Source organism: Syzygium oleosum, unplaced genomic scaffold (assembly GCF_021117445.2).
Source record: "Syzygium oleosum isolate NSW1041296 unplaced genomic scaffold, Sole_v2.1 Sole_v2.03, whole genome shotgun sequence".
In the NCBI taxonomy this organism is placed as follows: Eukaryota; Viridiplantae; Streptophyta; class Magnoliopsida; order Myrtales; family Myrtaceae; genus Syzygium; species Syzygium oleosum.
This window is the reverse complement of record NW_026607487.1, coordinates 2,871,276-2,887,563: the sequence shown is the minus strand read 5'-3', so window position 1 is coordinate 2,887,563 and position 16,288 is coordinate 2,871,276. Positions and strand designations below refer to the sequence as shown.

Sequence of the window (16,288 nt, the reverse complement as noted above, 5' to 3'; positions counted from 1 at the left end):
AAAAACATTGCTATTACGTATCCAACAGCAATATATGTAGGCAAATATGGAGTTTCCTAAATCAATCAAATAGATACTTGGTGTGGGGCAAATCATTCTTAAAAAATAGAGCTTCGAAAAAAGTATTACTCTATCCGCTCATGCTAGCCGTTCAACAATGAAGAATCTTACTAGATGACCAATGCCTTCTATTGGCATTCGGGTCTACATTTTGATCTTGGCTGAAGTATCATGTTAGCTTCTATGACCAACTTCCCAACTCCTTCAATTACCTAAGACTAGCAATTTAGGAAAGTACACGACCCTATCATGCAAAACCTTCTTGTTGAAAGAAGATAGTGATGAAAAGTAAGTCATGAATCTCATACGAAAAACGTTCGTTCACTGCTTATTTACCTCTGTTGAGGAAATATGACTTATGCTTAACTTACACATATAGAACCACCTGCACATGCGGTCTTCCCGCAAGCGAGTTGTGATTTGGCTATTGCTGAAGATCGGCACAATGCCAAAGCTTGCAAAGGACTAAAACACCACGTGAGAAGAGGTCGCTTTATATCAAGAATCATTTGAAGAGTATTAACAACACGGAGCACATGATAAAAGCCAGTAGCAAGGAACTTCGGAATGCCTTTCCATAATGACATAGCTCATTCCTGCCTGTATCTCCATCCTGTGGTGTTTGGGGACTATCTCTGAGTTTCATGAAATGCAGCTTGAACTACACAAGAAGAATAGCACTGACTAATTATCAGTAAATGAAAAAAACCGACGTCATAGCATCAAAATTTACCCCCTGAAAGATAAGGTACAAATGCCTAAACATCATTTACGCCAATCGTAGTAGGACCACATTGAACAGAGCCTTCATTAGCTAGCGGATGAAAAAGAAAACAACTGACTTGGGAGAAGTAAGCAATTAGCAACACTTTCCTTGTTTGTGTTTAGGAACAGAATTGATGTTAATAATATTATGTTGAAAAGGTGAAGTGCCTAAACTACAGAATAGAAAGATGTATTTGTTACTTGGTTATTGGCAATATCCAATCAGCAAAATCAGCAATACGGGATAATTTGTGAGGTCAATTTCAACTTTACGAATTCAATGCCGCATACACGAGACTGAGCTTTTCAAATCAGAAACCTATATGACAACATGCAAATGATATTATCACACAAATAAATGATAGAAATGGAGGATCCTATTAGTGCATACCTCCCTCTGCAGAGCCTCATCGAGTTGAGGAGTGATATCGTTAGAATGTAACCACATCAAACAACTCTGCATCAGCGTAACATACAAAAATATCAGCGGCTACGTAATTGATTAACAGAGGTAGAACGTAATGAGCATACAGAAAGCATATTCAATTTTAAAAACTACATTTACTATCGTTCAGGTATGTGCTGTTAAGACCAGATCAAGTGTTTTGGATCTTCACAAGCATCAAAACTTCCTGAGGACACTCCAGTTAGCTCACGAGCCTCTTCAAGGTTAACACGCAAGATGGTCCTCGGCTGTCGCTCATGCTTCCTCCGCAAAATCCCTTTTCTTCATTTTGATTGGTCTAAGGTATGAAAGTTGAAGTTCCTCATCCAAGTTAGCCACACCCAAATCAGTCATGTGACAAAACAATTCCATGACAACCATAGGATCAAACGAGATGTAAACTGATTAGCAAATTCTTGAGCTCCTCGCCCCAGCTTGTTTCACGGATGGGCAAAAAATTGTTCAATTAGGCAAAAGGTCATCAATAGAGCTGACTAAATTGAAGTCCCAAAGTGAGCCTTGATCGTCACATAAGACCAACCAAACCTGCCATAAAAGTAGCAATAGTTGACCTTGCTTGATAATCTTTCAAAACAACAGTGTGACTACAAATAATGTTAAGGTGATCTACAATCATATATGATAGACTTGCCAAAATTAATTTTACATTTTTTTTATCACCAACCTGAAACACTTGAACGTTGAATTTTACTTTACCTTGGCTCCTCATAGTTACTGGGAATTAATGTCCAACTTAGAAGGTTTAAGGGGAACATCAAGGGAACAATAAGAAACTTGACAGGATTTTGGATCATCACAGAAAATTGAAGGTGTTTGTCCCCAAAATCAATCAAATAGATACCCAGTGTGGAGCAAATCTTTCTTGAAAAATAGAGCTTCGAGAAAAGTATTACTCTATTTGCTCACGCTGGCTGTTCAAGGATGAAGAATCTCACTAGATGACTAATGCCTTCTATTGACATTTGGGTCTACATTTTGATCTTGGCTGAAGCATCATGTCAGCTTCTACAACCAACTACCCTGCTTCTTCAATTATGTAAGACTAGCAATTCAGGAAAGTGCAAAACCCTGTCATGGAAAACCATCTTGTCAAAAGAAGATGGTGATGAAAAGTAGGACATTAATATTAGAAGAAAAATGATAGTTTACTGCTTATTTACCTCTGTTAAAAAAACGCGACTTGTCTCACTGTTGGCATGCAAGATAGTCCTCAGCTGTTGCTGATGCTTCCTCTGCAAAATCCCTTTTCTTCATTTTGATCGGTCTCAAGTCTGGAATTTGAAGTTTCTCAGCCAAGTGAGCCACACCCAAATCAGTCATGTGATAAACAATTTCATGACAACAATAGGATCAAATGGGATGTAAACTAATTAGCAAATTTTTGAGCTCCTTGCCCTATCTTGTTTCACAGATGGGCAAAAAATTGTCAAATTATGGAAAAGGTCATCAATACAGCTGATTGAATTGAAGTCCCAAAGTAAGCCCTGATCATTACATAGACCAACCAAACCTGTCACAGAAGCAGCACTAGTTTACCTTGCTTAATAATATTTCAAAACAACAGTTTGACTACTGGTAATGTTAAGGGGGTGTACATTCATATATGACAGACTAACCAAAACTGCTTTAACATTTTTTTTATCACCAACTAGAAACACTTGAACCTTATATTTTATTTTAGCTTAGTTCATCATACTTACTGGGAATTGATGCCCTTTCTTAGAAGGTTCAAGAGGAACATAAAGGGAACATTAAGAAACTTGACAGGGTTTTCGTTTATCACAAAAAACCGAAAGGCGTTTGTCCCCAACAGGACATATGCCATTAGTCAAATTTGACACAAGACAACTCGCAAAGGCACTCAAAATGGCCAAGGATTTTTTTAAAGAAAATATGAATTTTGGACAGGGAAAATCTGGGTGTAGTTTACATTATTGAGTAGCAGTAGATCATCGGCCTCTAGAAGAAAATTTCAAATCCCGGGTTTACAGAGAGGGAAACTATAAATCACTAAGGAATTCTTGTTTACCTATGTTTGATATTTTCATCCTTGCCTCACAAGCCACTAATCTATTTGCAGTCTACAAAAGCTACCAATGGAAGGATAAATTAAATGCATTGCTATAACGTAACCAACAGCAATATATGTAGGCAAATATGGAGTTTCCAAAATCAATCAAATAGAAACCCGGTGTGGAGCAAATCATTCTTAAAAAATAGAGCTTCGAGAAAAGTATTACTCTATTCGTTCACACTGGCCATTCAAGGATGAAGAATCATACTAGATGACCAACGCCTTTTATTGTCATTTGGGTCTACATTTTGATCTTGGCTGAAGCATCATGTCAGCTTCTATGACCAACTCCCCCACTCCTTCAATTATGTAAGACTAGCAATTTAGGATAGTTCAGAATCAGAACCCTGTGATGGAAAACCTTCTTGTCAAAAGAAGATAGTGATGAAAAGTAGGTCATGAATCTCAGAAGAAAAATGATTGTTCACTGCTAATTTACCTCTGTTGAGGAACATTACTCCATGAGTCGCAAAACAGCTTTAATTCATAATTTCTAAATTCCAGATAATTCCGGTATTACTTCCAATGAGTCGCAACCAGAAATATTCAAATCAATTAAATCCAACTTTTCAAGTCCCCGAAGCTGAGTAAGTTTCTTGCAATCTCGAACATTTAGAGATCGTAACTTCTCACATCCCATCAAATTTGGCAAAGTCTCCATTGATTCGCATCCCCCAAAATCCAACGCTTCTAAGAACTTCGCACCGTCAAGACCTCGAATTTCGACTAGATTGTTGCACGTGATGGCCCGTAATTCCTTCAAACACCGTGATTCTGCACAGAGAAGCCTTTTAATGGAATTGCAGTCATATATAAATATGTCCTCCAAGAACTCCAAATTATCATGGCTCTGAATTTCAACTAGGCTATCGCAATGCTCAGCGCGTAATTGTTTCAGACGGATTAATTGTGAAAGGTCCAATCTTTCAATGGAACTGCACTCTTTTATTGAAAGCTCTTCCAAGTTCTTCAATCCGTCGAGCTTAAGCAATATCAGCTTACCACACTTCCGAACAGAGAGTTTCAAGAGTCTTGAGGGAAGCTCGGGGATGTCTTCAAGTAGATGGCATGTCGAAAGATGGAGTTCTTCTAGGTGGATTAGGCTAGAAAGCTGTGGCAGCGACCGGAGCTTGTCGCAGGCCCATAGGTAAAGGTGCTTGAGAGAAGAAAGATCCCCAATAGCACTGGGAAGCTTTTCAATCTCAGACCCACTCAATTCCAGGTGTTGCAAATTCTGTAAATCCCCAATTGAGCTAGGGATTTCTCTCAGTGACTTACAACCGAAGGCACTCAGTTTCTTCAGCTTCCTCAGAGAACCAATAGATGTAGGAATCTCTGCAATACCACCAAAATCTAATAGAAGTTCTTCTAAATCTTTTAATTCGCCCACTTCCTCTGGTAGCTCCTTGAGCCTTTCGCAGTGACTCAAGTTCAGGTGTTGCAAATTCTTTAAATCCCCAATTGAGCTAGGGATTTCTCTCAGTGACTTACAATTGACGGCACTCAGATTCTTCAGCTTCGTCAGAGAACCAATAGACGTAGGGATCTCTGTAATACCAGATTCATCTAATACAAGTTCTTCTAAATCTTTTAATTTGCCCACTTCCTCTGGTAGCTCCTTGAGACTGTTGCAGCCACTCAAGTCCAAGGAAAATAGGCTCATGAGTTTGCCCGTGCGGAGATCTAGAGTCCGCAGATTTTTCAACCCTCCAATAGCATTGGGAAGCTTTTCAAGCCTAGAACGTCTCAAGTCCAGCTGTTGCAAATTTTGTAAATCCCCAATTGAGCTAGGGATTTCTCTCAGTGACCGACAACTGAAGGCTCTCAGTGTCTTTAGCTTCCTCAGAGAACCAACAGATGTAGGGATCTCTGTAATACCACCAAAATCTAACATAAGTTCTTCTAAATCTTTTAATTCGCCCACTTCCTCTGGTAGCTCCTCGAGACTATAACATCCCCTCAAGTCCAAGGAAACGAGGCTCTTGAGTTTGCCAATAGAAGGGTGGAGATGCTCCAGTCTGAAACAATGTCTCAAGGTGAGGATCTTCAACTGCGTGAAAGTCGAGAGATCAGGAGTACATCTTAAACCATGGCACCACGTAAGGTCGAGAACTTGTAGCCGCTTTGCCGTCTACACAAAAAAGAGGAGAATAAAGCTGTCAAAAGAACGAGAGTGGGGGATCGGCTAAACAAAAACAAAACCAAAACCGAAAAATCACAGCACCTTTTTTTCCCCAATCTTACCATGAATGAACTCCATCCTTCCCAATCCCCTGTGATGTCGCTGCAAACTAATTCCAGCACCGATAAGTTAGGTAGATGCAAACTGGTCGTCGGAAGAGGCGGATCGTCTCCCAAGACGCAACATTGAGAAATTCGGCAGATGCAAATTCGTTGGAGTCTCCGCTTGATGCCGCTCCTTGATAAATCCAGCACCGATGATTTCGGTAGATGCAAATTGGTCGTCGGAAGAGACAAATCGCTTCCCTTAAACTCAAGCCATCTTACTTCAGAAAGGAGTTCATTAGAAGAGTCTCCGCTTGAAGCTGCCCGCATCCAGTCCCTGACCGAGAAGGGGCTCTGCAAGTTTTTTCAAAGGGTTCATCTGTGTACCTCTGGATATGGCGGAAGTAATTCGAGGAGACCAAAAAAATGACGGAATCGTTTTCAATTCCCCTCCAGTTATATCCAGTCAATCCATTGAGCCTCTCAATTGACTTTTTAACTTTTTTATTTTTTATTTTTTTTTAAATCTTGGATTTGCACAATTTGTTATCTTCCTATCACTCCTGTACATAAATACGGACACCTGATTTCGCATTTAATTTTTTTAAAATAGTTATTGCTTTAAAACAACTAAAGCAAATGCACCTCAATGTTTTATCATTTGCTCTCTCTTTTTTCAAATTATATGGCGCGTGCACTTTGAATTTTATTTAAGACGAAATACATGAAACCATTTTACAACATAGAAATGTTTACTTGTAAATTTTCATATGACTTGTGTATAATTTTTCAAAAGAATTTGTCAAAGAGTTCTAGTGAGCCACCTTTAATTAGCTAAGGAAGGACCCGGTTTTCATTTCATTAACTATTTTTGTAAAGTGTTTAATCATTTCTTTGAAAACTGAAATTTTTTTTCGTCAAGTATGTTTAAAAAGGGACGTGGCGACATTGGTTAGCAATGCACTTTTTTAGATTTTAAGCAATATCTTTAAGCAAAGCCTGCCATATGAAATTTTCTAGATAACTCTACTTATTTTACCAAAAAAAAAAAGTGAAGACACATACGTCCATTTGCATAAGAATGGCACCGTTTCTTTTTGCATCGTATAAGTCAAAACATACTGTATAACTTTCCTGCTAAAACAGATCATTTAATTAGTTGAAGATGGTGAAAAAAATCCCATATGGTTTTGATTGACTTTAATAATAATACCTATATTTTTCCCCCAAAAGTTCAATCGGTTAGAATTGTTGTTTTTTCGTTGGTTTGATTCACTTTTACAGTTCGACTCGTTCATCGTTATCTCTACTCTAAACATTAAATAGTGAAAAACCTGCAACGGGTGTAATTTCTCTTAAGTTTGTTAGTAGAAAAGTCACTAAATTGTTGTAATCATCATCCCACACCATCTTTCATAATTTTCGATTGTACATCAATCTATAATGTATATTATATTAAAAAAATTCTAATACGGAAAGGGGATTTCAAACCTCAAACTTTCATAAAAAGTTTCCACGCAATTCGCTTTTAGTTCATCAAAATTAACCAAAGAAATAGGATATAACAAAATAGACATAATCATACTTTAAATAGTCAAGGCTATTGGAAATTTGTTGCATAAATATTTCATTTTCCAAAGTTAAATCAAAATCTCTCACATCTCACAATCATTCACTTTTTTTTCCTGCACTAATTATCATCTTTCAACATTTTTGTCTATTCAAAACAGATTGGACACTTTTATTCATTTTTCAAACATCCATATTGTGTGCTCTTTTTGCTAATGTTAAGAAGTCATTCGATCAACAAAAGAGTTTGATATTGAATCATAGGAACAAACTATTTCAAATTATATCAAGAATATAAATCCGTTTCCCTTGCCCAACATCTCTTGGTTTGTTGCTTGGGTTAATTCCTTGCCATTGATCAGCCATGAGCCTAGCGGCATCCCAGATGGACAATGTATAATAATAAAATGACATGAACATTGATAATTTAAGTAAAAGATAAAACATAGTTGAAAAAATTGGCTTCATGCTGAAAATCATATATAATGAATACAAAGGTGTGGATATAATAATAAGCACGACATTTCCTCTATTTAGTCAAGTTTTATTTTTTTTATTATTCATAAATAGTCAAGTTAGTCTAACAATTTCTGGCACAAAAGAGGCATTGTCCCAAAAAATATAAATAATATAAAACAACTTATAGTGGATAGAAATGTTTGCTATAAGAAAATCCAATCTTTATCATACACCTAACCGAATCCATGAAATGAGCAAGGTCAACGGTCTAAAACCTTAAAAAACAGTTAGATTTTCCTAAAAAATGGATTTTTGTTGTCTTATCTATTAAGAGGAAATAAGAATGAAAAGAGATAGAAATAACTAGTGTAGAAGGATAGGTATCTTCAAAATGAAAATGGAGAAAAAAAATCTTAAACATTGGAATCCTAAATCACAGGAACACCACAATACATTCGGCCGTACTAGAAAGCAAGCACATGCAATAAGTTTAAAAATTTTTCCAATCTTATTGTTTTGATTTAATTATCAGTTGTTATAATTGGCACATGCTATCTTTTTTTTTTAACCAAGAAATCTTCATTTATTTGATCTATGATGTTTATACTTCATCTTCATTCAGTATTGCAGTCCTTCATATTATCAATATTTTCAACTAGATATGACAATAACATGCTTTTAGTAAATGAGATTTATAGTGTAAAATTGTAGTTAAAAGGATCTTAAATTGATTGTGAATAAAATTTTTACGGATGTAATTTATGTCAATGATATCGAATCAAATGATACAACTTTTTCATCCTTGAGATACTTATAATCCATTTAGCTGTCAAAATTAATCTACGTGGACATAAATGGATGCGTACATAGATTTTTTTTTTTCCCTAGAAAGTAAGAGCATCTGTTCATGCTAGATGAAATATTGGAATAGATCAAATTAAATATATTAAATTAAGAGGGAGAGCAAAAGAAAGGAGCGCCATATTTTACCTTGTCCTGTCTTAGTACTCTTGTGACTCCCTCATAGTCATCGTCCCATGGTCCGCTACGTTTCTCAGGCGGTTGTCCTAGGCAAAAAATGCTCCTTCCAAGATCTCTCAGTTGATCATGCATCTCAAACTGACCATAATCTCCAATTTTAATTAAGCACCTCAACTTCAACTCTTCAATTCCTTGACTTGGATAAAGCCGACAACCCTCCCACATGTACATGGCATAATTGCTTGTTTCGCCAATAAAGAAACAAGCAATATCGAGAAAAATTTGCTTATGTCCATCTTCTAATGCATCATAACTTATTTGCAATATCTTTTGGACATCTCTATATGGTTGGTTTTTTAATTGCTTCCGTACATCTTCCCATACTTTTTGATTCGTTTTTTTATACAAGTACGAACCTACGACCTGAAGCGCCAAGGGAAGCCCACCCATGGTGGATATGATATCACGAGATATACCCTCAAAGTCCCTCGGAGAATGTTCCGCACGAAATGCATGTCTGTTAAACAGAAGGAAAGCATGCTCCTCATCCAATTCATTCAATTCATACTTGTAGACTTCCTTGAATTCAGATTGATCAAGAACGGCTTCATTTCTAGTTGTAACAATGATCACACTCCCTGCCATAAACCAACTACATTCCCTAGCCAATGCATCTAGATGATTCTTGTGATCTATATCATCCAGAAGAATGAGGACCTTTTTTCCTTTGAATCTAGATTTGATTATATTGATTCCATCATCAACATTCTTAACTTGTTCATTTGGCAGTATGTCCTCAATTAGTTGTTTTTGTAGATAAGAAATATTGTTGCGGTGAACTGTTTCTCGAATATCAGCAAGGAAGCTACGATGCACAAAGTCATTCGACAACTGGTTGTAGATTTCCTTGGCAAGAGTCGTTTTTCCAATCCCACCCATGCCATAGATTCCAATCATTCGAGCAACACTAGTAGGAGTGTCTACCCATTTCCTGATTTCATTCACACGATCCTCAATTCCAACTAAGTGCTTAGTAACATCAAGCTGAAAATCTTGTCGCAACTCGCTCAGAATTTTTTCGACAACTTTTTCCACCAATTCTCCTTCATGCCTATCAAACAACAAAACTCAATGATAACTTCGTGAATATACTTAATCTCATCAAAAGACCGGCATATAATGAAGGATGCATTGGGCCAATTAACTTGCAAGCCGTTTTGGTTTTACAATTAACAATGGGGGAAGATGGTGTAGCGGTCATTTCATTTGTTTTCCCAATCCTTTTACGCCAATAGATGGATCTTGTTGAAATAAAATAAGGTGGTGCACCTGGCTCATGAAGAGTCTTTCGAACTATAATTTTCGTTATAAGGATTAAGGTTGCCACCGGTAGAAAGATAGGAGGTCAATTTTCTTTTGGGGGGGTTAAAAAATTTTAGGAGAGGAGGTTACCCCAAGACCACCTACCGATGGGGTTACTGGCGTTGGAAATCAAACCTATTACCCTTCAATTCGAATTAGCAAAAGCAATGTGTCCTTGCATAATATGGAATCCAAACATTCATGAAGTGTCCAATTCTTATCATATGAGCCAACCCGTTGGCATAAGGAGGTCTATTTTATCTGGTAGTGATCAAGTTTTGGAAGACCGAGCATTGGAGTCCTTTCTAGGCATGTTAGTGATTGATACTATTGGCTGGAGGGGTTGTTGTTTCTTTCCTTTTTTTGCTCTGGGACAGAGACAAATGTGTAATTCTTGCGCGCTATGGGATCTTTGGTTTAAGTTTGTTAGTCTTCGAGGCATTATTGGTACATTTTGGGGACCTTTTCTGAGCTTGCAGTGAAATTAATACATCTGCATTTCATCGATTCTGCGTGAAGAAGAAAACTTGCTTATCAAAAAAGGAAAAAAGTTCAGTGACGTACCCATTAACAACTTTCTCGGATTCCCATCCATGTAACAAACTGACTTCATAAAGTGCTCGCTGCCCTTCCAGGATATCCTTCTCCTCAAAACACACCTGGCTCAAACGGAAGGCCTCCCCAAAACTTCCTTTTAGATCCCGCACATCCGATGGTTTCACTTCGTAAAAAATTGGCAACACTGTGTGTGACATGCTATTCTTACGGTCCATCATATGAATGAGTTCACGGAGGCACCATTTGCTCGTAGCATAATTTTTGGAGATGATGGGGATCGAAATCTTAGACCGTGAGATGGCACCGAGAATCTGTGAACCAAATTCCTCGCCAATTGGGATGCTGTTATCATCCTTGAACACGGAAAGAGGTGCAGTCCCTGCGCTGACCAGTCTATGGTAGAGATGATCGGTGAATTTCTGACGAGTATCTGAGCCTCTAAAACTCAAGAATACGTCGTATTGATCGTCACCTTGTCCTGTGAGTACCGGAGAGATGAACGAAGAAGGGGATGCTCCCTCAATGCCCTCTTCCTCTGCTCTCTTTCTCTTTCCCTGACTCAACTCTTTGTCCATGGCGATCTGAGGGGGGAAAGTTGAAACCAAAAGATGCTTTTCTGCTGCTCAAAAGGATTGATGAACACCGAAAGATGCTTTTAGGATGCTTTTCTGCAAATGCTTTGCTGGCTTGGTCCACTCTGACTAACGTGTAGGTTTATTTCTCCCCGAGGCAATGCTGAAGAAGGTTCGTGTTCTTGAGAAAGAGATAGGTAATGAAGATGCGGCCTTCAGTTAAGTAAGCTGATGTCGTTTCACTGCGGAAGATAAGGTGGCCCTAAAGAGGCCCCCAAAATGCCCACATCATTTACTTGTTCAGAAACATATAGTCGAAACACATTCAAGTATTTAAACAGATTGAAGTGTAATTAGTAAACTTCCTTAAAACACATTCGAACAACTATGTAACTGCATGCACATCTATGATATTTCAAGATATTGAAATTATGTAGGAACCTCATTTTCACAATGCCTTCTGTTTAATCCCAGTGCCAATTAATTGTTGCCCAATAAACCTCATCCTCCAGATGCGTGCACTTTCCTAATTGGAGGAAATTTCCATCAATCACGTTTTTAATTTGGTGGGTTTCAAGTTTTAGGCATAGTTCATATATAAAATTAACTAAAGCTTAAATATTAAACGAGGAAAAATTTTCATTTGCTCAACTGTTTAAATTATGAAGGAAGTCGATAAAAATGATTCTAAATGAAACGGAAATACTTCCTTTTGGGTCCACATTATATATCTTTCTAAAAGTGCATAGATATGAGAGGAAATGCAAAAATTGCACTTTTCTTCCAAAAGTGGCCTTACTTCCTTTTTAAGGATGAATAGAATGAAGGATAATTAAGTCTATCAATGAAATTCAGTTTCATTTACATCATTTCCACCCAACATGTATCCAAACATATTTCGAGGAATTTTAGCTTTCCCTCTCTTCTTTCATGGTCTGCTTGTTTTTTTGTTCTCAACTTTAGATTCTGAAATTTATGGCTTTAGTATTTCGAAGTTTGGGGCTTTTGTGAGATAAAATTTTATGGCTCTTACATAGGATTAATATTAATACAAAAGTTTGCGTCTCACTTGTAATTAGAATATCAAGCGAAGCAATTTTGCTCTTTCTTTAAATGTAATGCAATGTGTTGCATCTTTTTGCATGTATACAGGTTAGCATATTGCATGGTGACGTCGTGTTGACATTCATATGGTGACACGTTTAATAATTGCATTTGTCGTGTCGTGTCGTCTGATCTGCTTTATTAAGTGTCGTGTTCGTATTGTGGCAGTTCAATGCGTTTACTAAACATGTCTTATTTGGATTTTGCCATATTCGTGTTATATCCTAACTCGACATGACACAATTAACATGACACAACATGAATTGTTAGTTGTACCTTTAGTAACATGATCGCTCACAAAAATCAATGATGAAAAAAGAATGTCCAAAGTCTTTGAATTTTCGCGGTCTTTAAGGACCGCTCGACAAAACTTTCACTTGATTTTTTTTTCCGAACAAAGAAAAAAAGGAATTGCTAAAAGTGTACAGGTCTCTTGGCCTTATTTCTCCAAGAAAACTTGAGCTTTCCTGACAAGCTGATACGTTCCTCTCTCTTCCAATGGCTTGGAACACGGTACTACTCTCCCTCTTGCTTAACTTCAATCAATCTTAGACCGTCTTTGTTCTTGCTTCCTTGCTCTCTCTCTCTCTCTCTCTCTCTCTCTCTCTCTCTCTCTCTCTCTCTCTCTCTCTCTCTCTCTCTCTCTCTCTCTCTCTCTCTCTCTCTCTCTCTCCTGTTCTTTTCTCTTTTTGTGTGAATGTTGCTTCTCTATTCGTTTTGGGGTCAGTTGCTTCACTTCTTTTATTAATTCAAATTCGGTGATTTCATATTTTAATTTTATTTAAAATTGTCATATTCTTAATGAAGTTGGAAATGTGAGGTAGAGTTGAACAAATGGTCGTTGTCATTTCTCTCCTATCTATTTCATGCTGGCCCCATATGCCAATAATTTTATATAAGATGAATCTATGATATGATGTTACCAAGCTATTCACTTCAAACTTTCAAATTCATATTATTATTGATTGATATATTGTTTGCAAAATAGAGCTATAATCTGTTAAATGACACCAAATGAGCATAACGTGCTAGTAATAAGTTACTAATGATATATGAAATACTTGGACACTGTCCTTGAGTTCTTTTCCGGGTCATTTTTTTATTACAATTTTGTTAGCATATCATTCGGCTCTTGAAAAGTTAGTAAACCAATGAAAAAAGAAGTATGCGAAATATTCAAAAAATAAAAGATGATTTAGGAAAAAAAAAACATAGAAAAGAAGGGAATGAAGTGTACGGGCTTACTTTTAGAAGAAAGCAGCAATATTTAGAGGTAACGTCCAAAAGGCTTTTGAATTATGAATTCAGGACACATAGAAACCTTCATGAACACAAATTAAAAGTAAAAAAAGAGAATGAAGTGTTATCAATTTTCCTCTCTCTCACTCTGCCCTTTGTGCATGGCAATCTAAGGGCGAAAGTTGGAACGAAAGATGCTTTGCTGCTGCATTAAAGGATGATGAACTAATCTCTACAAACAAGTATGAACATGAATTTGTTACCACGCAAGAAAAAATGAACATGAAATCTTTAATTAATTGGTAATTGATGGACAAGGAGCAGTTGCATATGCTTTTAGTCGTCGCCTTATCTTCTTTTGGACCTCACCCTATTCAAGTCAAACTTGTTGGCTTGATCCACTCACGAGTAACGTGTACATTAATTTTTCATTTTGGCTATAAAGAACTAGAATCAGTATATTGCATTCAATTAAAAACATAAGCATACGTTCGGTTTTTATTTGGTTATTGAAAATCAGAATTTGATATATCAATCAAAAGATAATAATTGATTTGAAACGGAATTAGAAATGTGCGAAAGACGTCAAGAAAGGACCGAGCTAGTAATTGTGGATGTGATTTTATATTTTAATCTTGTTTAAAATTGTCATTCTTAATGAAGTTGGAATGTAACGTAAAGAGAAACAAATGCTCATGGTTATTTATGTTTTATCTATTCCACGCCGGCACCACGTGCTCCCATTCCATGCGAAATGAATTTATTTTGAACTGGTATGTTATCATCGAGCCTTTCATTTCAAATTTTCAAATCTAAAGATTTGATTGATAACTTGTCTGTAAAATAGAGCTATAATTTGTTAGATGGCACCAAACGGAGGCGCGGATGCTCCCTCAGTTCTCTCTTTTTATGCACTCTTTTTCTTCTTATTGAGATTAGTGAATACAAGCATAGAGACGCAAGAAGCACCGCAAAGGAATGACCTAAAATGAGACGGCGCATCTCTTTGTTTGCGTTGCTCTGACTTTGACCTTTCTCAGTGTTAGTATGAACGATTAAAAATTAGGTATTGATTCGCTGTAAGGAGGAAAAGAAGATAAGAAAGGAAGAAAAAGGAAGCTGCTGAGGGAAATTCAGAGACGACCAAGATTTGAAACAATGGCGTTGAGTGCTTGTCCCCATTTTTGTTGAAGGGCCCACCTTGAGAATATCACCGGAAAGATTTTTTTTATCCAATTAAATGGAAGTAGAATAGGACTAATCGGCTAAATTTGTGATAAGTCAGGTTAAATTAATTAGTCACATTTTGAAGAACTAATTTATTGTTTGTAACAAAAGAGGTGTAAGAAATGAGTGATATAAAGCTAGGTGAATCTCCTACTCTGTGTGTATGGCTTGATTTATTTGATTGTTTTCATGTGTGCGTCATAAGATCAAATAGGTTTTTTTTCTTACTATTGGATATCATGTAAAAGATCTTAAGAAGATTACTCATTTGGAATGTTCTATAGGGAGGTAAAATTGTCAAATGAAATCTCCTTAAGAGAAGACTTACTCTTAAGATGATTAGTTTTAGGATAAGTAGGTTCTAACCTACGAATCGGGAATTTATTCCGTAATAATCGGTTCTCCGTTTTTGCAATCGAGAACCAAACTAGTCGACCCTGGAAGCGGCCTACTTTTATTTTTATGTTTTATTTTTCTATAAATTGATCTAGGACCTTCAAACACAAAGAAACCTCACGACACATAAAAACTAATGGTCTCTGGATTCAAGCGAAATGTGGCAATTTTGCGCGCAATAGAGTCTAGCGCGCTTGCAGACCTGCTCGTTCTAGTTCAACAAAAGATCAAATACCGAATTACAATGCAACTAACAATCAAAAAGCAAGGCCATCATAGGATTAGCCACATCTAAAGTCGAAAACAAAGGGCTTTCTTCTTTCACCGAAGTCGAAATCTGAGCTGGGGACATACCTCGTTAATAGGCAACAGTGGCCCCAAAAGAGAGACTAGAAAACCCTCCTCTGCTATTCAGCAGCCACCCCACATCTCCTATAGACTAAAAGGGCCGCAGAACACACTTAGTTCAGCCGATTATTCTGATAACAAAGCAACAGAATCAACAGAAACGACACGCTAATAAGGGATGAAAAAGTGTTCACCTTCCGCGAGCTGAGATGCGAAGAGAGGCGCGAGATTGGGGAGAGGAGACCCTGAACAAGCCTGGGCGAGAACTTTGAAGAGGGAAAAGAACAAAGAAAGCGAGTGAGGACTAATCAGTAGACGATAGTCTCGAATGGTTTCTGCAAGAGCGAGGCCGAATGCGAAAGATAAAGTGAGAAAAGAGAGAGAGAGACCGTAGTAGACGATAAGTCTCGAATTATTATTGACGGACAAGTATCCCTCTACTGCTGCTTGACTGGTAGCAATGAAGTTGTTTTCAGATGGCAAACCAAAGTCAAGCCACACAATTTTAACCAGAGTACGGAATGACCACTCGTCTTCATATCCACTTAAAAACCATTTTGTTAAACAGATAAATGTGACTCTAACCGGCTTGTGAATCTTCCATTATATCATTATCAAAGACGTTCTTACTTCCTATAAATGCTACATTCTCCTCCCGCCCTAAACATGCATAAATCTTATTGTCAAATCCGTCATAGGTCAGTAACTTTCTATGCTATATAAACATAAAAGTCACGTCTTTGCTGTAAGCATTTAAATTGCGTGAAAACCACACTTTATGACGAGTTTCTGTTATTCAATCTGCAAAGATAAAGTCCACCTAAAAATTATCCACATACTAAATATGTGTAAGTGCATTGAAACCAGCAGCTTTGCTCACTT

The 16,288-nt window shown here is 37.1% G+C and overlaps 1 protein-coding gene across 10 annotated transcripts in view; it reads right to left on the bottom strand.

The window, feature by feature from the left end:
- Positions 1-364: 364 nt before the first annotated feature.
- Positions 365-16,288, bottom strand: part of LOC115662566 (disease resistance protein RPV1-like) — a 242,019-nt gene continuing 226,095 nt past the window's right edge. For 3 of the 10 annotated variants that reach the window (XM_056309517.1, XM_056309521.1, XM_056309524.1), the window contains 7 exons: positions 10,527-11,354; positions 8,610-9,711; positions 5,610-5,945; positions 2,452-5,496; positions 1,385-2,359; positions 1,217-1,282; positions 365-721 (listed from right to left, as the gene is read on the bottom strand). In XM_056309517.1, the coding sequence (XP_056165492.1) occupies positions 3,859-5,496; positions 5,610-5,945; positions 8,610-9,711; positions 10,527-11,095 (3,645 nt within the window). In that variant the 5' untranslated portion in view covers positions 11,096-11,354 and the 3' untranslated portion in view covers positions 365-721; positions 1,217-1,282; positions 1,385-2,359; positions 2,452-3,858. Of the gene's footprint in view, positions 722-1,216; positions 1,283-1,384; positions 2,360-2,451; positions 5,497-5,609; positions 5,946-8,609; positions 9,712-10,526; positions 11,355-13,441; positions 14,081-15,412; positions 15,498-15,600; positions 15,742-16,288 lie in introns of those variants that run through there. The other 7 variants (XM_056309518.1, XM_056309516.1, XM_056309522.1 and 4 more) reach the window with 6 other exon arrangements.